The 20,424-nt window shown below is 66.9% G+C and overlaps 1 protein-coding gene across 4 annotated transcripts; it reads right to left on the minus strand.

The window, feature by feature from the left end:
* Positions 1-2,564: 2,564 nt before the first annotated feature.
* SLC6A18 (solute carrier family 6 member 18) lies at positions 2,565-20,386 on the minus strand. 4 transcript variants are annotated; one of them, XM_069555763.1, is made up of 13 exons: positions 20,322-20,386; positions 18,222-18,449; positions 13,674-13,814; positions 12,949-13,086; positions 12,306-12,487; positions 10,556-10,666; positions 9,702-9,814; positions 8,778-8,906; positions 7,337-7,493; positions 5,508-5,712; positions 5,141-5,300; positions 3,844-4,006; positions 2,565-2,832 (listed from the first exon to the last, which is right to left on the minus strand). In XM_069555763.1, the coding sequence occupies exons 2-13, from the start codon at positions 18,379-18,381 to the stop codon at positions 2,641-2,643; spliced, it is 1,851 nt and encodes a 616-aa protein (XP_069411864.1). In that variant the 5' UTR covers positions 18,382-18,449; positions 20,322-20,386; the 3' UTR covers positions 2,565-2,640. The 4 variants fall into 4 exon arrangements, with proteins under 4 accessions (XP_069411864.1, XP_069411866.1, XP_069411862.1 ...); XM_069555765.1 differs by lacking the exons at positions 13,674-13,814; positions 20,322-20,386; XM_069555761.1 differs by lacking the exon at positions 20,322-20,386 and having other exon boundaries at positions 5,141-5,712.
* Positions 20,387-20,424: the final 38 nt, after the last annotated feature.

Raw genomic sequence — 20,424 nt, forward strand, 5'->3', positions numbered from 1 at the left:
CTTCCCCCGGAGAATCCATCGTCTGGAGCTGCTGGTGTTCATCAGGACAGCGGGCCTGGCCTGCCCTGCTCTGTACTTGCCCTTAGACCCCTGCGGGCGTGAGAACAGGAGGGGCAGCTCAGTGTGCCACCTGGGGCGGCTGGCCGCCTTGCGCCCTGTGCCTGGCACTAGCTCACCCTGATGACAGTGGCCAATTCCTGAGGCTCCCTTCTGGGGTGTCGCTGGCGGGGCCGCGCACTGAGGCAGGGGTGGGCAAGTGGACCTTGGTCAGGGTTGCCGTGGGAGCGGCCCACTGCCGCTGAGCGTGGTGCCCAGCGCCGCCCGGCTGCTGCAGGCTGCGTCTGAGTGACCAGGTTGGTGCGTGCATTTATGATGGACCCGAGTCCAGACGCACATCAGAAACAGCAAGGGACTGGCCCCACCCACCCGCCTGGTGGTGCCCCCTCTGGGGAGGACTTACTGCTGCTCAGGGTGCCAGGTGCTTCGGGCAGGGGGAAGGTGACCAGGACCCCACAGCTGTGTCCCGCTGACCCCCAGCAGCCCCTGCGGGCTCCCTGCGCCCCGGATGTCTTTCTGGCCTTTCCATAAAGGCCAGTCATCATTCAGCTTTCCAGCGTCCCCATGCCTCTAAAACTGTCTACTAAGTGCATTTTATCCCGATTTTACTCACAAGCCCTTGTATTTTTCCTGAAGTGTAGATCTTGGAAAGGGCATATGTTCTCGTCGGGCTCAACTAAGACCTCATTCTGATTTATCATTTTTAAAACCACCACGCAGTTCCTCAGAGTGAAACATGAAAATGATGGAATTCTGAGAAACGAAAGAAGTCTAGTTTTCCAGGCTTCCCTAGATCTAGAGGGCTTCCCTGGTGGCCCAGAGGGTAAAGAACCTGCCTGCGATGTGGGAGACCTGGGTTCAGTCCCTGGTTTGGAAGGTCTCCTGGAGAAGGGGACGGCTACCCACTCCAGTATGCTTGTCTACAGAGGGGCCTGGCAGGCTACAGTTCACGGTGCCGGAAAGAGTTGCACACCCATGGATCAACTTTCACTTCACCAGCGCTAAACTGCATGTGAGGTAGATACTCAAGTGCCCCCAGGTCTGTGTGCCGCCGGGAGTCACGGTGAGAAGCGAGTGAGGAGGAGGCAGGAGAGAGCAGGGGACAGGCCCCACCCGGGGCCCCCGGCCCCACATGCCTGCCCCCGCTCACCACCATAACCCTGCCGCGTGCTGGTGCCTGGCCCTGGCATGCTCACTTGTGAAGGTTAGTGTGGGGCAGGGGGCTTCCCAGAAGCCTCAGCTCAGAGCCCTCGGAATGCTGGTGGGAGGCAAGGTGGTGACCCCCAAACGTGCACAGGGACCCGGTGAACCCCAGAGCCCGAGAGACCATCCCGGACATGGCAGAGGCACATCGCAGTGGTTAGCGATCATCAGTTGGCCTGGCGGTGGGACGTGATCTGGACCCGCCTCCCGGGCGGGCTAGTGTGAGCCCGGGGTCCCCGCACACAGAGGAGGGGGCTGAGGCAGATGCCGTGTTGGTGCTTCCACGGGGGTAAAGTGCAGGCCCCGCCCACCCCATGCGGCTTAGGGCTCACTCTGGGGCAAACTTGCGCTGACCCGGCTTTAATACCCACTACTCTTAGGCAGGCGGCAGTGACCGGCCCTGTTTCCTGGGGTCCGGCCCGTTTCCCACGGGGCCATGTCGGAGGGCCTGGTTCAGCACCACGGACAGCACTTGCCTGCCTGGGGCTGGGCGCAGAAGGCCGGGCGCCCAGCAGGACGCAGAGGACAGGCAGGGTCTCCCGAAGCCCACCTGTGTGTCCAGGGCCCCTCAGGACTGTCCCCGGCTGGCGGAGGAGGGCCAGAGCACAGGGGGGTGGGGGAGGCGAGCGGGCCCGGAAAGGGCAGGTCTTGTCTGAGGCTGCTGGGACGGGGGCTGGGTGCAGGAGGGACCCACGCTCGGGAAGGAGGCTGGCCTACCTCCCCTGCAGAGAATGGAGACCTGCGTGACGATCAGCCTTCCCTTCCCTCGACTTGAAAGTCTCGAAAGAGTAAAGGGCAGTGCGTCTGAGCTAAGCCTGCGAAGAGCCAGCCTCACAGCTAGCATCTCGGTGCCCCGGCTCCCTGGCCTTCGGGGAGGGGGGAGCAGCCCGTACTTCCAGGACGATTCTCTGTGCACCAGGTGCCCCGAGGTCCCCATCACGCACACCCAGGATAGACCCTCCCTGGGACCAGGGCTCAGGTAGAGAGAGGTGCTTCTGTGGGGCCGGGCCTCCATCCCAGCCCTGCAGCCTTCCTTGCAGATGGCCCTGCCTCACGCTGTCCATCCGGTGTGGGGTGCAGGTGGGCCTTCCCAGATGCCCTTCCCCCTACCACCAGCGTTTTGCCCATGGACTCAGGGCACGGCCTCCCCGAAGGCCCCATGCAGAACCGCCGGCCACGGGGCCCTGGAGGCGGACAGCGGACTTGGCCCGTTTGGAGAGGAGCATGGACTGACGTGGGAGCCGGGCGGCGCCGTGAGCGGGTCCGGAGGGCACGACAGCGTCAGGAACAATGACCACGGGCCCTCGGGCTGAGTGTGCGTGTATTGGCGCCGCCCCGGCTGCGGCACAGGCAGGCCTCCCCGCCACCCTGGCCCCGTGCTCAGCAGGCCCTGCCACCCCGCGGCTTCGGGTGTCCGTCCTGCGGCGGGTCCCGCGTCTTCTCTCTGCACCGGGCAAGCAGCTGGCCCAGCGCCACCACCGGGACCCACAGGGTGGGCAGGAAGGACAGGAGCGCACAGGCGGCCAGCACCCAGCCCGGGTAGGGCTTCTCCTGCCTCGAGGGGAACCGCTCCTGCAGGACACGAGGCCTGAGGGGGGCACCCGGGACGCAGGCAGGTCGCCCCACGTGCGCTCCCTGCGTGGAGGAGGCTGGCCCTCGGCCCCAGGGGCCGTGAGCGTGGGGGGCGGCTCAGCCCGTTGCCGCCTCTGTCAGGGCCCCCAGGGTGGGTGGAGGGAAAGGGATGTGGCCAGGGCTGCTCCCTGACAGTGGGCACCTGGGCAGCTGACGTTTCGGGGACTCGGCCGGGCAAGCCACCCGTGGGGTTAGGCTCCGAGAGGCAGGCCAGGGACCTGGGGTGCTGCGTTCTGGAGAGAGCCACCCTGGGCCACCCGAAGGGCCGCACGGTCCTGGGGCTGACCGCTGGGCCCAGTCAGGCTCCGTGCTCCCTCCGTGAGGGGAGCACCACCCGCCCGATCCCAGGCCCGTGGTGACTAACAGGGCGGGAGCCCCCAGGAGGTGGCGCCATTCCTCCTAGGCCTGCCTGGCTGTGTGGGGCAGCTGCTTTCTGGGGAGATTTTAGAACCGGCTGTGTCCACACCCCGGAGAAAGGGTGGCTCTGAGCTTGCAGATGGAAGGCAGGCTGGTGGAGCTCAACGGGCTCAGCGCGCAGCCTGGGGCCAAGAGTCCAGGCCGCACCCTGCGCTCTGGCTGACTCGGTGGCAGGTCCCGTCTGAGACTGGCTGGGCGTCTGCAGAGCTGGCCCCATGGCACGTGGAGCGTGTGGCCTGAAGCCCCATCCCCGGGGGGGAGGCAGCAGGGGCCCGCGGGGCCACCAGAGTGTGGAGCCGGCACCTGCCCTCCCTCTGCTGAGTGAGGCCCTCGCCCAAGGTCAGCCCCAAGGTCACTGGGGCTGCCGGAGTCAGCACTGATGCCCCAGGGGACATCAAGGGCCAAGGGACCTGGGCATCTCAGGGAAAAAGCAGCCCACGTGGGCCCCGGGGCACAGATGTCCCTGGTGGGCACCGGGGGTGGGTCAGGCTGGGTCTTGGGTTCCAGGGTCATCCCCCGACCCAAAGGACTTACGTATCTGGGGTTCCAGGCCTTGTAGTGTGGCGGCGAGCTGGCTAGGAGGGCAGTGTAGGCCACGAAGATGGTCAGCAGCAGCAGGGGGCTCACGACCTTCCAGGTTGCCCGCCAGTAGAAGCCGGGCCGCCTCCCGGTCATCCAGGCTATGTCGTCGCAGAACCTGCCGCAAAGCCTGGGCTCGGGCTCAGGCCCCGTCCACTCGGCTGGCAGCCTTCGTCCACCAGGATGTGGCCCCAGGGACTGTCCCCACCTCCACTCTGACCTCCGTCCCCTGTCTTCCCAAGTGGGCCCTGGACGAGGTGGCCGTCTGGGTTCTGGTGAGGACTCGCCCCGCCCCCAGGTCAATGGATGGGAAAGGCCCAAGTGGTCACTGAGCCCAGCCCAGGGAGCAGCAGGACCTGTGGGTCTGGCCCCGGTCAGGGGGCTCCAGCTCTGTGAGCGCAGAGAAGCCCCCACCAGCTGTGGGGGGGCCGTGACACCTGACCGGGGTCCCAGGGCAGGAAGAGAGGCCCAGGGTGTGCAGTGGCCACCGCACACACGGGAGGGGGTTGCAGCTGCTCCGGACCCCGCCCCGGGCCCCCTGCCTGTCCCCGCCCCTCCCAGCTCTCCTCCGCAGGCCGCCTGAGGGTCCCCTTCTGAGACCGCCTGTCCCCGCCCCGGGCCCCCTGCCTGTCCCCGCCCCTCCCAGCTCCCCTCCACAGGCCGCCTGAGGGTCCCCTTCTGAGACCGCGTGGCCCCGAGTCCAGGGGTGCACTGTCCACCACACTGCTGCATCTGCGGGCGTGTCCCTGGGGACAAGCCCTCTGTCCCTCTGCCTCCCAGGAGCTCTTAGAACAAAGGTCGGGGTCACAACCTCTAGGGTCCCCATCTGGCAGGGTGGCAGGTGTGAGTGAGGTGTGGGTGTGGCTGTGCCTCGGGCCTGGACTGGGTGCCGGTGGTGGAGCGCTGCTGGGCCTCCTCGGAGGCCGCCAGGGGAGGCTGGCTCCTGGTGCTTTGGGCAGGCCCTCCTGCCCTGGGGTCCTCCTGTGTTTGGACGCAGGGAGCTCCCGCAGGAGGCGCAGGCCCTCCTACCCCGGGGTCCTCCTGTGCTTGGATGCCAGGAGCTCCCGCGGGAGGCTGGAGACCACCGTTTAGTCACTGGCCTCCACACAGCTGGGTGGTGGTGCCAGGCTGTGCCTGTGGACAGGCTCGCTGGGGGGACCTCAGATGGCCTGTGTCGCCCACCACTGCCTAAGGCCCACGCAGGGACCGGGGGATGCTGGGAACAGATGCACGGGCCGGGTGGCTGACTCACCGCTTCATCCCGTAAACGTAAACGACCCCGATCACCTCGAAGAACGCCAGGAGGATCAGGTTCAGGGCCGCCGCGTACTGGTCGAAGATCTCCAGCCAGTAGCTCCCCGACCGCAGCGTGAAGCAGGTGGCCGTGAGGAAGCACAGCAGGCAGGCCAGGCCTGGACACGGCCCGTCAGGCGTCTCCGGAGCCCCCCCCGCGCCCGGCACCCCGGCCTGGAGGACACCCCCGGGGGCCGTGCGGGACACAGAGCCCGCCCGTGCTCCCTGGCCCTCGGGGGCCAGCCCGAGCTGCGGGGACCGGTCCTCGAGTCCCCGCGGGGGATGCTCGTCTGACATCCAGCAAGGAGGCCTGGCTGGGCACTCACCTGTCAGCACCTCCTTGGGGACCCTCCTGGGCATGACCCCCAGGTCCAGGAGCGGCGTGATGATGCTTTCCATGTTTCCGAACATGGACGACAAGCCCAGGCTGAACAGCATCGCAAAGAAGAGCACGGCCCAGACCGGCGCGCCGGGCATGTGGAGCACAGCCTCCGTGAAGACGATGAAGGCCAGGCCCGTGCCCGAGGCACTCTGCAACACAGCGCACGTGGGCCAGCACGCCCCCGGGACACACGCGTGTGCCAGCATGACACTGGGACACACGCGTGTGCCAGCATGACACTGGGACACACGCATGTGCCAGCACGACACCGGGACACACGCGTGGGCCAGCATGACACCGGGACACACTCACGGGCCAGCACGCCCCCGGGGACACACGCATGGGCCAGCATGCCCCCTGGGACACACGCGTGTGCCAGCATGACACTGGGACACACGCATGTGCCAGCACGACACCGGGACACACGCGTGGGCCAGCATGACACCGGGACACACTCACGGGCCAGCACAACCCCCGGGACACACGCATGGGCCAGCATGCCCCCTGGGACACACGCGTGTGCCAGCACAACCCCCGGGACACACGCGTGGGCCATCATGCCCCCCCGGGACACACGAGTGTGCCAGCACACCCCCGGGACACACGGGCCAGCACATCCCCCCAGGACACACGCGCGGGCCAGCACAACACCGGGACACACGCGTGGGCCAGCACGCCCCCTGGGACACATGCGTGTGCCAGCATGACACCAGGACACACGCGTGTGCCAGCACGCCCCCCAGGACACACGCGTGGGCCAGCATGACACCAGGACACACGCGTGTGCCAGCACGCCCCCCAGGACACACGCGTGGGCCAGCATGACACCAGGACACACGCGTGTGCCAGCACGCCCCCCAGGACACACGTGTGTGGCAGCACGCCCCCCGGGACACACGCGTGGGCCAGCATGACACCAGGACACACGCGTGTGCCAGCATGACACCAGGACACACGCGTGGGCCAGCAAAACCCCCGGGACACACACGTGTGCCAGCACAACCCCCGGGACACACACGTGTGCCAGCACGCCCCCCGGGACACACACGTGTGCCAGCATGACACCGGGACACACTCACAGGCCAGCACGCCCCCCAGGACACACGCGTGTGCCAGCAAAACCCCTGGGACACACGCGTGTGCCAGCACAACCCCCGGGACACACACGTGTGCCAGCATGCCCCCCGGGACACACGCGTGTGCCAGCATGCCCCCTGGGACACACGCGTGGGCCAGCATGCCCCCCCGGGACACACGAGTGTGCCAGCATGCCCCCCGGGACACACGCGTGTGCCAGCACCCCAGCCCAGCCAGGACACGTGTGCACCAGCACGCCCCCCCACTGGGACACACACGTGCCAGCAGGGGCCACGCCAGGACGCACACCCGCCCTCATGCTCCCAGCTGGAAGGCCAGGGCGCCCTCCTGGGTCAGGCAGAGGTGACCCTGCCCTGTTTGGGCCGTGTTACCAACATACAAATCACCCTCGGTGGGGGACGCGCGGCCCTGGGCCTGGGGCTCAGGAGCCCATTCAACAGCTGCCCACCTCCAGCCGCTGTCCCTGCCTCACGTCGGCCGGCCGTGGCCTGGCTCCGGGGCTGTGCTCCCGCCCCTCTCCCTGGGCTCTGGGCAGCGCCAAGGCCCACTCTCCCTGCCCGGACCCCGCCTGCAGAGCAGGGCCTGTCAGAGGTGCTGCGTTTAGGCCCCAGGGCTCACCCCGACCCCTGGTCAACGCCTGCAGCCACCTGCAGCCCCGCCGTGGCCCCTGCGTACCTTGTCCAGGAAGTCCTCCAGGCGGCAGGCCTCCAGAGGGAGCCCGGCCACCCGTGCCGGCTGTGAGGCGTTCAGACGCGCCAGGGCCGCAGTGTAGGTGTCCCTGGACATGCTCTGCTCGGGCAGGTCGAAGGCGTTGATGAGGTGGAGGATGTTTCTGCGGGGGTGGGGAGGCTGGGTGAGCAGCCCCAGAGGGGCGGGCTCTGGGGGGCGCCTGGGGTCTCGTGCACACATGGGGGACACAGGCTGTCTGGCCCCTAGGGCCAGGGTACAAACAGGCCATGCATCCTCCTGCCCCCTGGCCTGTGGGCTCCAATCTCCCCAGCGGGGGTGGTCTCAAGCTCCTCACACCTCCACATCCGTCTCAGGGCTCACGGCTCAGATGCCATGGGGGCGTCTGTGTTGGCCGATTCTGTTTGCTAGAACGTGCTTGTCTCCTCACCCTGCAGAGTCCCAAAGCCTTTTGCAAAGGTGTCTGGGGTGTCCGACAAGCCTGTTCCTGCCAGGCCTGGGGCGCTCTGCCCCCAGGGCCGTGGACGAGCCCAGAGGCTGGCTAGGGCCGTGGCTTTCTCGAGTGTGTGCGTTCCATCTGTGATTTTGCTGTGTCGGCGCTGTCTAGCGACCCCAGCACAGCGAGAAGGCGGTGACGCCGCCCGAGGTGCGGCCGTGGGGGAGCCCCGTGGTGTCCGCTCTGCGGTTTTGTTCTCTGGGTGTCCGGGGGGAGCGGCGGGAAGAGCTGGCTCTTGGGGGTACGCTGCTCCCCGGCGCGGCCGCTGCGGCCTCTTGGGGTGCCCGAGCCACGCACGTGCTCTGCTGTGCCTGGGGTGTGGGCGGCTGCCCTTCCTCACCCGTGTGGCCAGCGGGGTCATGGCAGGCACCCCCCTGTGCCTTGCCGACACTGCTGACGAGGCCGTAGTCCACGAGCTGCCCTGGACCTCCAGCAGCAGGCGGAGGGCGGGCTTGTGCCCCTCTGGTGGGTCCCACCCGGGAACCTGCGTCGGGAGGCCACCGGGCCATCCGTCCCACTCAGTGACTTCCCCCGTGGGGCCGTCCTCACTGGGCCGGCTCCTGGACTGTGGTGAGAAATGACCGCGGCCTGGGCGACTGGAAGCCGCAGGACGTGTCACCTCCTAGCTCTGGAGCAGGGAGTCCAGGACGAGGTGTGGGCAGGGCTGGGGTCCCCCGCGGCCCAGGGGAAGGGCCCCGGCTGTGCCTGCGCTTGCGGCTGCCTCCCTGCAGCCCCTGCCGCCTCCTCCCGTTTCTGCGTGTGCCCCCCCTCCCGTCAGGATACCGGCTGCGGACGGGGGCCCACCCCGAACACAACTCCCTCATCAGAACCTGTCTTCCCGGCCAAGACCCAACCTCCAGCTCCCGTCCCGCCCCGGTTCCAGGCGGACCGCCCCCCTTCCCGACTCCTCAGCGCCCGAGGGCCCCCGCTCACCGGTCCAGGCACTGCCCGTGGTCGCTGGCTGCCTTAAACCCCAAGACAGAAAAGACAGCGATGGACGCGTAGAGAGACGTCATGCTGTTCACCAGCGCGATGCTCACCGCGTCCCGCCGGCAGTTGTTCCTGGGCAATCGCACGTGGCCTCAGGGCCCCGGGGAGGCCTGGGGCAGGGCCCCGCTCCCGGGTCTGGCGCCTCTCAGATCCCTCCCCACAACCCCCGCCCGGGACCCCAGCTCAAGGCTGCTGCTGGCGCCAACCCTCAGGGCCCCTCTCCTCTGTGGCCTCGGGCGGGAGTGAGCTGGGGGCCCTGGGTGTGGGTGCCTGGTCTCCAGATGAGAAATGCACAGTAGTGACTGCCGTGCAAGAGCGGAGGCGGAAGCTCAGCAGGCCCCCGCCCCCCGCGCGCCCGCTGCCCCCACGGACCCGCGCGCCTGCTGCCCCCACCCCCCGCGCGCCCACTGCCTCCGCTCCCTGCGCGCCCGCTGCCCCCACGGACCCGCGCGGCAGCTGCCGTCAGCGCATCATCACTCATGCTGTGTGTTTATGACCCGCGGTTGCGCCCGGGGGGCATGGGGAGGCGGGCACCCGGGCGTCTGTTCTCGGTGCCCGGGAGGCTGACACGGGCTGCATGTCTGCTTTTACAGCCACGTGAGTCACACGGGCAGCCCCCGGTTATGGCCTTGTTCTGGCTCTGATGACCCCAGTTCCCTTCCGGCAGCTGCTCTGGAACTTGCTGCAAGCTGCTTCAGAGTGCCGCAGCCTCCCAGCCCTCGGGGTGACTCAGTGATTGCTGGAACCCTGAGAGCTTGTGCTTATCAGAGGCTCGCACCGGTTGACCCTGCGTTCCAGGAAGGATGTCACAGCAAGCTGCTCGGCGTGCCCTCAACAGCGCGGCCCCTGGCCGCAGCCCCGGCCTACCTGGGCGGGTTGTAGCTGGCGAAAGCGATGTGTCCTCCGAAGGCCAGGGACAGGGAGAAGAATATCTGGGTGGCCGCGTCCAGCCACACCCGGGGGCTCTGCAGGACCCGCAGCTGGAGGGGGATGGGGACCCGTGGTCCACAGACAGGCCCCCAGCCCGGTGCCTCCTGGTCCAGACAGTGCCCAGCGTCCCCGGGACGCTCCCACAAGCCGTGTGCCCACCCAGGCTCCGAGACAGCTTGGGACCACGGTGAGGAGCGTGCGCGCTGACACGGCCAGCCTGGGCTCCCCGCTTTTGGCACGGAATGCCCCCGGGCCCATCCGCAGGAGGACGGCCCTCTCAGGAGGACGGTCCTCTCAGGGCTGGGAGTCAGATCCGAGGGGTGTTCAGCTGCCTGCAGGCTGGGGGTTTTGAGGACTCGTGGGCCGGGCGGGGCCCCCTGCACACAGACCTGGTGTTCCCACTGGGGACCCACAGACCCCACCCACGCACCCACCAGGGGGCCCGGCCTGGGAGGCAGGGGCTGAGCTGTGCAGCCCCTGGCGCTCCAGAGGCTGTGGAATGGCCCCGTGGTCCTCTCCTGGCGGGCTCGTGTTCCTGGACAAGAGATGTGGGGTCTGGGACCCTGCGGGGGGCACCAAGGTCCCCAGCAGGCCTCTCCCCGCACCCCCATTTCACGCGCCCCCACATCCCAGGCCGCATTCTCCTCTGCTCCCCACCCTCCGAACCTGACCCCTGAGACGCCGGGCCGCCCCGCCCTGTGGCCGTCTCTCTGCTCCCGTGGCTGAGGGGGCCCCAGCTTACGTTTCCTGAGCCTGGGCCTGTGAGGGAGCTCGGGTGTGGGGCCACTTACGTCCGGGGTGAACAGGTAGGTCAGTCCTTGCATCGCTCCGGGCAGCGTGAGCCCTCTGACCAGGAAGACCGTGAGGACCAGGTAAGGGAACAGGGCCGTGAAATAAATCGCCTGAAAAGGCCGGTTGTTAGCCTCCTCTGCATCCGCTCGAGTCAGCGGGGCGCGGGAGCAGCCTCCGGCCACTGCTGGGTCCTGGGGTCTGACTGGAGACGGCGGGCTGCAGGCCCCAGTCACGCTTGGGGGTTGGGCTGCCCTGAGGCTCACACGTGGGCTCTGCCGCGGTGGGCAGTGGCCTCCCTCTGGTCCACAGGCCCCTCCTCCTTCTACCCTGAGGCCCCAGAGGGCCTCTGCATGGGGTCTGTGGGGCACACACCTGCCCACACGCTCTCCCCCAGCAGGACCAGTCCCCAGTTCTTCCAGGGCTGGGGAAGGGTCTGCACACACGGCGTCTGCCAAACACTCAATCAGCAAATGGGGGCCCTTCCCTCCTGAGCCCCAGACCCCAAATGCAGACACGGTGGGGCCACCCGGGGCATCTTCAGGGACGTTCGTGCAGGACTATTTGGGTTTCTGGCTGGTTGGTTGGGTCTGAAATTCCTGTCCCCTCGAGCTTGGAGCCCCTTGCCTGAGAGTGATTATCACCCTCACACGTTAACCAAAATGAAGTGCAGGAGCTCACACACACTCAGACCTGCAGACCTCCACAGCCACCGTCGGGAGGCCCCACAGGAACGCACGGCGTATAGTCACAGTTGTTGAAATCACGCCAAACGTAAAAAGTACCGGCCTTATCCAAGCCCGGGAGGAAGAGGGGTGGGAAGCTGGAGCTGGGTGCAGTTTGAAAGGCGAACTTGGGAGGCACAGACTCAGGCCCCCCTGGTCCTTTCTGTGTGGAAACGAGGTGACTCAGTATTTTTTCTCATTGCCTCAGTCTCTTTAAAAGATAATGCAGGGTTTAAAACAAAACTGCTGAGAATGCAGGCATTCCCTAGGCTGAGATTCACCTCGCTCAGTGCTGGGGCCGGGTTCAGTCCCTGATCGGGGACCTAAGATCCCGCAGGCTGAGTGGTGTGGCCAAGAAAAAAAAAGTGCTGAGGCTGCACTTGCTGTTTATGACACTGTAGAAAAGGCGCGATGATAGCGCGGTCACAGAGGGGAGAAGGGCGACGCTGAGGGATTCTGCTGTGGCCTGGCGCAACGTTGCTGGGAGACAGCGTGGGCTGCAGCCCCAAATCCAACCACCGAGTTACAGCCACCGAGCAAAGGACGTCGAGCGGCATCCAAAACAGCTCAGAGAGAGAGTGGAGCGGGAACAAAGAGCAGAGGGGACGAGCAGAAGATAGATGCAGGGTGACGGGCCGCACCCAGCCCCATCGCCGGCACGGTCAGTGTCGATGTGCCAACCTCCCCGAAGGAGAAAGACAGGGACCATCACGCTGGGTGAAAAGCAAGACCCAGCTGCGTGCTGTCCACCAGAATCACACTTTAAACACTAAGACCCAAACAGACAGAAAGAAAAAGAGCTGGGAAAAAAGTTAATTTAGTCAAAGAAGTTGAAATGGCTGTTCTAACATCAGAGAGGATTTCAGAGCAGACTGTCCCCGAGCCAAGGAGGTTCACCTCACGGTGAGAGGAGCCCAGCTCTCCAGGGACACAGACGGAACCCCTGAGCCCCAGAGGCCGAGGAGTTGGAAGTGAGGAGGGGCCCTCGGGGGCCGGGGGTTCTGGGGCAGGGCTGCCGCAGGCTCACCTTCCCGGTGGTCTCGATGCCCCTGATGACGCACAGGTACACGACGGCCCAGGAGACCGCCAGGCAGAGCAGCAGCCGCCACTGGACCGGGCCGCTGTCGCTGATGTCGGCCGAGACGTTCAGGGTCCGCCGGTACCAGAAGTAGCTCACGGGGCTGCTGTCCCGGCACTCCTGCACGAGGCCTGGACCCAGCAGGGCCCGCACAGGTGGGCCACGGGCCACAGGGACCTGGCAGGACCCCGCCACCCTGGGAGTGGGCCCGGGGGTCTGGCTGCCGGGGGCCTCTGCAGCTGCCCAGCCTGTCCGGCAGGTGCCTAGCACGAGCTGGCACAGGGGGCCCTCGGGGACAGAGGCCCACCCAGGGTCACGAGCACACTTGAAAACGGTGAGTACTCCCCACGCCTGAGGTCCCTGCAGAGGGCATGCACCCTGGGCTGGAGAGGGGTCCCCCTGAAGACCTAATTCAGGGGGATGAGCAGCCCAACCCACGCGCTTTTCATCACCAGGTGTGTGAGCAGCTGCAAGGGCCCGGGTGCTACTTGGTGAGGGGGCCCCAGGGTCCACAGCAAATGGGCAAGCGCGGGGTAGCAGGACCCAGCTCCGGGGAGCCGGCTGCACTGGGCGTCTCTCCCGACAGCAGTACCTGTGCGGTTGAGGTCGAGCGGGCAGGCGCTCCAAGGCAGCGGGTGCTGGAAGGAGTTGAGGAGGTACCAGAGCACCCAGGTGAGGACCGTGTTGTAGTACAGGCTGACCAGGAAGGACACGGTGAAGCAGCCCAGCCCTGTGGGCACCGGGCACGGTCAGCGCCTCCCTGGGCAGCCCGACAGGCCCCCACGCGCCCAGCCCGTGTCTCTGCTCCCCGCATCAGGCTGAGGCCCCTGCTGCCTGCCCGTCCTGGCACCCTCCTGGCTTGGCCTCAGCGGCCGGTCTGCCAGCCTCGGTCCGCTTGTAGGTGGGCCTTCAGGCAGCCCAAAGCCACCAGGCGGGCCGCAGGCCTGCCGGCGACGCTGGGGCCGTCTGCGGCAGAGCCCACCTCACAGGCTCTCAGGGAACCAGGGCTGCCCTCTGCCCAGTCTCCCCAGGTGCCACGAGGTCCCGGGTTGCATGCGCTCAGGGCCCCTCGTGCACGGACTGGGCACCATGGGCCAGCAAGCTGCTGCTCTGGGGCGGACCCCTGGCTCCGCCGTCACACTTGATTCCTGCCTTGGGGACCTGCGTGCCTGGGACCCCTGCACCTTCCGTTCCGAACCGCTGGGCATGCACTGGCGTGACGAGCGAACACCCAGCAAACACGCGTCACACGCGCAGACACAGCCCCGCCCCCACCCCACAGAGCAGCTGTAGGCGGGGAGCACGGGGGGCACGTACCCACGCCACCCAGGTAGGGCGAGATGGCTGTCCACACCCCGACGCTGCCCCTGCGCAGGCGCTGGCCGACAGCGAGCTCAATGTGGAACAGTGGGATGCCCTCGAAGGCCAGGGCAACGACGTAGGGGATGAGGAAGGCACCTGCAGAGACGCGGCCGTCAGTGGGCCCTGCCCTCTGCCCAGCCCAGCCTTGGCAAAGGTGACACAGGGCGCTGGGGGGGATGAAGAGAAGCGCTCGTGGCCACCAAGGGAGATTGCCCTGGCGTCGGGGATGTGCTTGCTAAAGCCGTGGTCCCCCACCCTCTGGGGCTGCATGGGGTTCCCACGACACGTGGGCTGAGGTGCTTTCTCACTGGGGCCCTGACACCCCTGGTTCCCAGGCTCCTGGGACGGGGAGCTGGTCTGCTCACAGTAAGGCCTTGCAGGAGGTGGTCACCGGAGGTCCCCCAAGCTGCACCCTGGGTTAGGGCCGGAAGCCCCTCCCGACCCTTCACCCCTGCTCAGATGCTAGGGTGCTCACAGCAGGATGGGCCTGGGTGCCAGGCCCCTCGGACAGAGCTGCCTCTCGGCAAGAACCCAAGGGCAGGCAGGCAGACACAGCGGCTCCCTTCTGCACCACGTGGATGGCGCAGGTCCCGGCAGGTGGCAGGGGGCCGGGCGTCCCTGAGCCCACAGGCCTGCTGGGGAGACACAGGTCCCCGCAGGACGCTCCCGCAGCGCTGGGAGGGAGACTGGGTGCCCAGAGGCGGAATCGGCCCGGTGTGTGCTGTGGGGGTCTCGGCCGAGCATCCTCTGTCCAGACCCTGGAAACCCGCCTGCCCTGGGCTGGCGCGTGCGGCTGCTTCAGCGCTGCCTGGCTGCCCGCAGCTGCTGCCCGCATGGGTCCAGGGGACACCAAGGAGCAGCACAGACCATCAGGCCCCGCCCAGCAGCACGGGCTGCTGTGGGCACGGCTCTCCCCACCATCCACGGGAAGCTTGGGTTCAGCTTCCAAGAGCCACTCCCAGGAACCAAGGCCCCGCGCTCTTCACCAGCACAGCCACAGGCTTTTTCTACCACTGTCCGAAGTGTGGACACAGGGTCACAGCCCTGGGGGAGCCAGTGGCCACAGAGCTCTTGGGCCACGTGGGCCTGACGGGACCCCGGAGCCAGCATGTGGGCAGATGGCGCGTCTCAGTGTAGCAGCAAGATGGCAGAGTGCCTTAGAGAGTCAAGCTCCAGGTGGAGGCCCCAGAGGCCCCAGGACGGCCTCCCAGGGGCAGGAGGGCCCCTGTGGGCAGGGCTTGCAGCGGGGGCTGTGGCCAGAAGTCACCAGGGACCCGGGGTCCAGGTCGCGGATGGAGGCGCCGTCCTGAGGCACACCCAGGCCCCAGGACACGCACCTTTTGGCATGGTGAAGGCAGGCCTGGAACAGCCGCACACCCAGGGACCGAGCCCCACATGTTTGAGCCACCATCTGGAAAGGGTGAGCCCTCCAGGCTGACTGACCCTTGGCCCCCTTCCCCCGTCCCTACTCGGTCTGAGGGGGAGGCCCCGGCTGGACGGGGTCCAGGTGGAGGCCTTAGGGGCTGGCTGAAGGCAGCATGAGAGGGTCTGGCTCCAGGGGAGGTCTGGGGAGGGGGGACAGACAGGGAGGGGAGGGACAGGGGGCCTGGCCTGTGGCTGAGTCTCCCAGCTCTGAGGAGAGGAGGACAGGAGGCACTTCTGTGACCCGGTGCTGAGCAGCATCCAGCCTGTGCGCCAGGCTCATTTCAGCCCCAACACGACCCCCGTGGGGACAGGGACCCAGATCACAGGCCCGGCTGGGGTGCTGGGGGCCTGGCTCGGGGGCTCTGCGTCCGGGGGGGCACTCGCCCCCTCATGCTAACTCCAGGAGGAGCCGGTGGGGGTGGCACGGGGCAGGCTTGTTTCTGCTGGACTGCAAGGCAGGAGAGCTGTTGCCCGGACCCGAGACGCTGCGCTGAACTGAGAGGAGCGTGTCTGGTCCTGTCCTGGCTCGGCCTCCGAGCTCCCTCGGCGTGTCAGGGGGTCGGGCAAGGGACGCAGCTTGACATCCTTCAGCCTCAACCAGTTGACCCTGCAGGCTGGGAGCTGGAGGGGCAGGGTGACCCCACACCTGGGACTCCCAGACTGAGAGGCACCAGCCAGCAGCCCAGGGTCCCGTCAAGGGTGCCTGCCTGGCGGAGGCACAGGAGGGGCCCTGCTGGGGGACCCCGCCTCTGCATTGCCCCCGGACCGCATTCCTGGGTCGCACCCTTCATGGTGAACCTGTAGACCTGAGTGTTTTCCCGAGCCGTTCCAGCAAATCGCTGAGTCTCAAGAGGGCTTGTGGGACCCCTTGAGTTTGTAAAGAATCGGAAGAAGCCACGGTACCCTGGGGACCTGCTACCCCAGATTGGCATCTGAGGTGGGAGGGCATCTTGTGGGGCCGCCCTTAGCCTGTGCAGGCAGGGTGGGGTTAGGTTCTGGGGCATCCAGTCGGCGTCCACTGAGAACCAGAGCCCCGGTCAGTGTGGGGAAAGCCTCGCACGTTCGGTGCTCCAGCCCTGAGAGCGGAAGGCCACAGCAGAGCCGGTGACAAGGAGCACACAGTCATCGGAGGGCCAGCCGCTGTGTACTGTCCCCTGCGGGTGGGTCTGGGCGGAGCCTGGGGGGTGCTGGGCGTGGCAGCACCGAATGGCCCAGTAAGAAAAGATGCCTCTGGTCAGAACAGCGGCAAGGGCCGGTGGGCTGTGATCTTGAGGAAAGAGCCGCAGGAGGATGGAGGGAGAGGGGCACACGGGGTAGGGGGGGACCTGCTTCCCAAGCCCGTGGAGCCCGCAGGGGCCAGGCCTGACATCCCACTGGACCCCCGGCCCGACCCCTGGCTGGCGCGCCGCGGCTGCAGTCCGTGCAGGAAGGCGGCAGCAGTTTAAAGGAAGAGCCGAGAGGCTCGCTCTGCTGGACCCCAGGGGTCCACACTAAACCGGAGTCCACAGACCTCCAGGGCAGCACGAGAACTGGGGTCTCTGCAGCTCCCTGGGGGACCCCCGGCCCCAGCCTGGGTGGGAGCCCTGCGCTCAGCAGCTGGGTCAGCACCGGGCACTGTGCTTCCGCCTCCTCTGCTCATTGCGGAGTGGAGTGTACGTGATGCCCCGGATGGCCCCGCGTCCACTTCTGCTCAGCTCTGCGATGACGCTGCCTCCCTCCACAACGTGGAGGCGCAGTCCTGACGTCGGGGGGTTGCAGGTGCGAACCAGGCGATGCCCTGTCTGCGTGTCACCTCCGCCTGCGTGTCTCAGGGTCTCCAGAGGTGGTCAGAGCAGACGGAGAAGGGCCTCTCGCCGCGTGAGAAGCTTGTTTCGTGGCATTTGGTCGAGAGCTTCCAGTCCGGGAAAGCTGGATCCTGGCCCCTACAGGCATGTCTCGGAGCCCCGGGCACGGTGGGTGGCGCCCGCAGCCTCGCTGTCTGGATGGAGGCGGAGGCGGTGTCCACGGGGAGGGGCCCTGGGCCCCGCTCCGGCCGCTCTGGGCAGCGGGTCAGACTGTGGGCAGTGCTGGGCTCGCAGGCGGCAGAGCCCCGTGGGTGGAGGGTCGCCGAGGCCCTGGCTGGGACGACAGGCACTGGGGGCTCTGGGCACCCTGCTTCAGGTCCGTGCCAGTGCTCTGGGGAGCTCCATGCTTTCCACACCACGCTCACGGAGGTGCGGCCGCCCCCTGCCCCAGACCCACGGAGGCTCTGGTGCCAGGGCAGCTGTTAGAGAGGAATGTCCGACCATTTGTCTGCATGTTCAGATTTTCCCACCTGCCCCAGATCTTATCGTCAGGGAAAAGAGACCTCAAAGACGCCGTGTCTGGGTGACCAGGAGGCTTGGTGGGCAGTGCTTATGTGGACTCCGCCTTCTCTGTTGACCCCCATGCCCCCTCATTTTGGGTGGAGAACAGGCAGCCTCTGCCCTTGAACAGGAAGGACGCCCCCGATCCCCTGACTGGAAGATGGGCTGAGTTCTCACCACCTTGGCCCCGTCTCTGAGGAGGGAGGCCAGAGCCGCTGCCCCGCAGGGGACACTGGACCAGCGCCTGCCTCGGCCGGGAGCTCTGCAGGCGCTGGGAAGCGCAGGCCTCGGGGAAGCCTCAGGTCAGACACCACAATAGGGTGACCCTATCCGGGAAGCCCCCCCCCCCGCCCTGAGCCTGGGGACACAGCGAGCCACGTCCCGCGTCTGTCCCCCGAGGGAGGCCGTCCACCCGGTCTGTGCCTCTTGTCCCCAACACCAGGCGTGACACCAACAGCCGCGGGCCATTGAGCGAGGTGCCCCGCCCAGCGGCTCCGTGTAGGAGCCTGGGTACCCATCTCAGCTCCCATGTGGCTGCAGCCCTCTGGCTGCCCTCTGAAGTCTGGTCAGTGAGGACGCAGCGCAGGCGAGGGGGGCCCGGAGCTCTGACCCCAGCGGAGCCTGGGCGGGCGGCCTGCTGCGCTGTCACCGGCTGGGCCCTGGGGGACAGATCACTGGGGGTGGGAGCTCCCACACCCGGAGGCCACGGTGGGGGCACACCCAGCAGGCTCACCTCCGCCGTACGTCTGGCACAGGTATGGGAACCTCCAGAGGTTGCCCAGGCCCACGGCAAAGCCCACGCAGCTCAGCAGGTACTGGAGCTTGCTGTCCCACGCTGGGCGTGCCTCCCCGCCGCCATCCGCAGACGGGTCGGGCCCCGGGGTGCCCGCCATGCCTGCCACGGCCCGGAGCCTCCGCCGCAGCAGGAAGTCGCCAGCCTGCTGCCCTGCGAGTGTGCTTTCTTGTGATTTAAAGGAAGACCAGTGGAGCTGGTTAATCGGTAACAGCCCCCTCCAACCGCGTGCCCCTCCCGACCCTGGACCCTCCCCCGCCCGCCCCTGCCCGACGTCTGTGGCCGCCACCTCCGACGCGAGAGCCTCAGGGGTTCCAAGGCTGCGGCCTATTTACCTGTTCCATAGACCTTGTTCATCACACGTGTGGCTGTGAGGAGCAGTTCCGAATGCCCACGGGGCCCCACCTGGCACCCTGCAGTTACCTACCAGCATCGCGGCTGACGCAGCGGACACGGCCATCCCCGAAGGGGCCCCGTCCCTCGTGTGGCCGCACCCCTGACGGCCTGCTTCTGCTCTCCCTCCCCGTAGAGGGACCTTGTGTAAGCAGTGTGAGCTGGGCTACGGGCCTTGGTCTCTGGAGACCCGCCTGGCAGGCAGTTATATGGCCCGTGGGGCGCTGTGTCCACCATGCGCTGACCGGGATGGCCGTGAGGAAGAGCTGCAGTGAGCGTTTGCAGCGGGATTCTGCGTGGACGCGGGTGAGAGCCAGGGTAGCACCAGGACAGCTGCCGTGTCTACTTTTAAGCCAGTTATTTCCCAAAGATGTCCAGACCTCTCAGATGGCCTGAATGTGAACTTTCCATCTGGCTCCCGGTGCTCCCCTTCCAGCTGGCTCCGAGTGCTCCCCTTCCATCTGGCTAGAGTGCTCCCCTTCCATCTGGCTCTGAGTGCTCCCCTTCCATCTGACTCCTGGTGCTCCCCTTCCAGCTGTCTCTCTGTGCTCCCCTTCCATCTGACTCGAGTGCTCCCCTTCCATCTAACTCCTGGTGCTCCCCTTCCATCTGGCTCGAGTGTTCCCCTTCCAGCTGGCTCCTGGTGCTCCCCTTCCATCTAAATCTCGGTGCTCCCCTTCCATCTGACTCCTGGTGCTCCCCTTCCATTTGACTCTTGGTTCTCCCCTTCCATCTGGCTCGAGTGCTCCCCTTCCATCTAACTCCTGGTGCTCCCCTTCCATCTAACTCCCGGTGCTCCCCTTCCATCTGACTCCTGGTGCTCCCCTTCCATCTGGCTCGAGTGCTCCCCTTCCAGCTGGCTCCTGGTGCTCCCCTTCCAGCTGTCTCTTGGTGCTCCCCTTCCATCTGGCTCTGAGTGCTCCCCTTCTGTCTGGCTCCTGGTGCTCCCCTTCCATCTGACTCCTGATGCTCCCCTTCCAGCTGGCTCTCAGTGCTCCCCTTCCAGATGGCTCCTGGTGCTCCCCTTCCATCTGGCTCTGAGTGCTCCCCTTCCATCTAGCTCCCAGTGCTCACTTCCATCTGGCTCCCGGTGCTCCCTTCCATCTGGCTCCCGGTGCTCCCCTTCCATCTGGCTCTGAGTGCTCCCCTTCCATCTAGCTCCCAGTGCTCACTTCCATCTGGCTCCCAGTGCTCCCTTCCGTCTGGCTCCCGGTGCTCCCCTGCCATCTAGCTCCTGGTGCTCCCTTCCAGCTGGCTCCCGGTGATCCTCTGCAGAGGATGTGCCGATGAGTTCCAGAAGACCACCCCTCTCCTGGCATTCATCAGCCCCTAGCCCAGGAATCCTTGCCAATGTGAGCCCACTGTGCGCTGTGGTGGGATGGTGACCTGCGTCCCCAAGGGGTTCCCTGGGAGGGTAGCAGGGTGGAGCAACACCAGGCATGGGGAGGGGCATGGCCAGGCTTGGGGGGGGGGGTGTGAGCCCTTCCCTCAGCTCGGGTCCCCTCCTGTCTGGGGGCTGGAGCAGTGACGAGCCAACACGGTGGGTTCAGCTGAGACCTCCCCCTGGGGGCTCCCTGGACCCTTTCCCCCACTGCCCAGCAGATGCCTCCACCAGGACAGGACCGGGCCCCTTATCCGTAATCTTACTTTCCTCGGACACTCCTCTCTCAGCCGGGCTGCATGGTCCCTCTGAGGAAGGGCGACTCAGATGGAAAGGCGTGGGAGAGGGAAGACAGGTGGTGAGGCCCAG

This window comes from Ovis canadensis, chromosome 16 (genome assembly GCF_042477335.2).
Source record: "Ovis canadensis isolate MfBH-ARS-UI-01 breed Bighorn chromosome 16, ARS-UI_OviCan_v2, whole genome shotgun sequence".
In the NCBI taxonomy this organism is placed as follows: domain Eukaryota; kingdom Metazoa; phylum Chordata; class Mammalia; order Artiodactyla; family Bovidae; genus Ovis; species Ovis canadensis.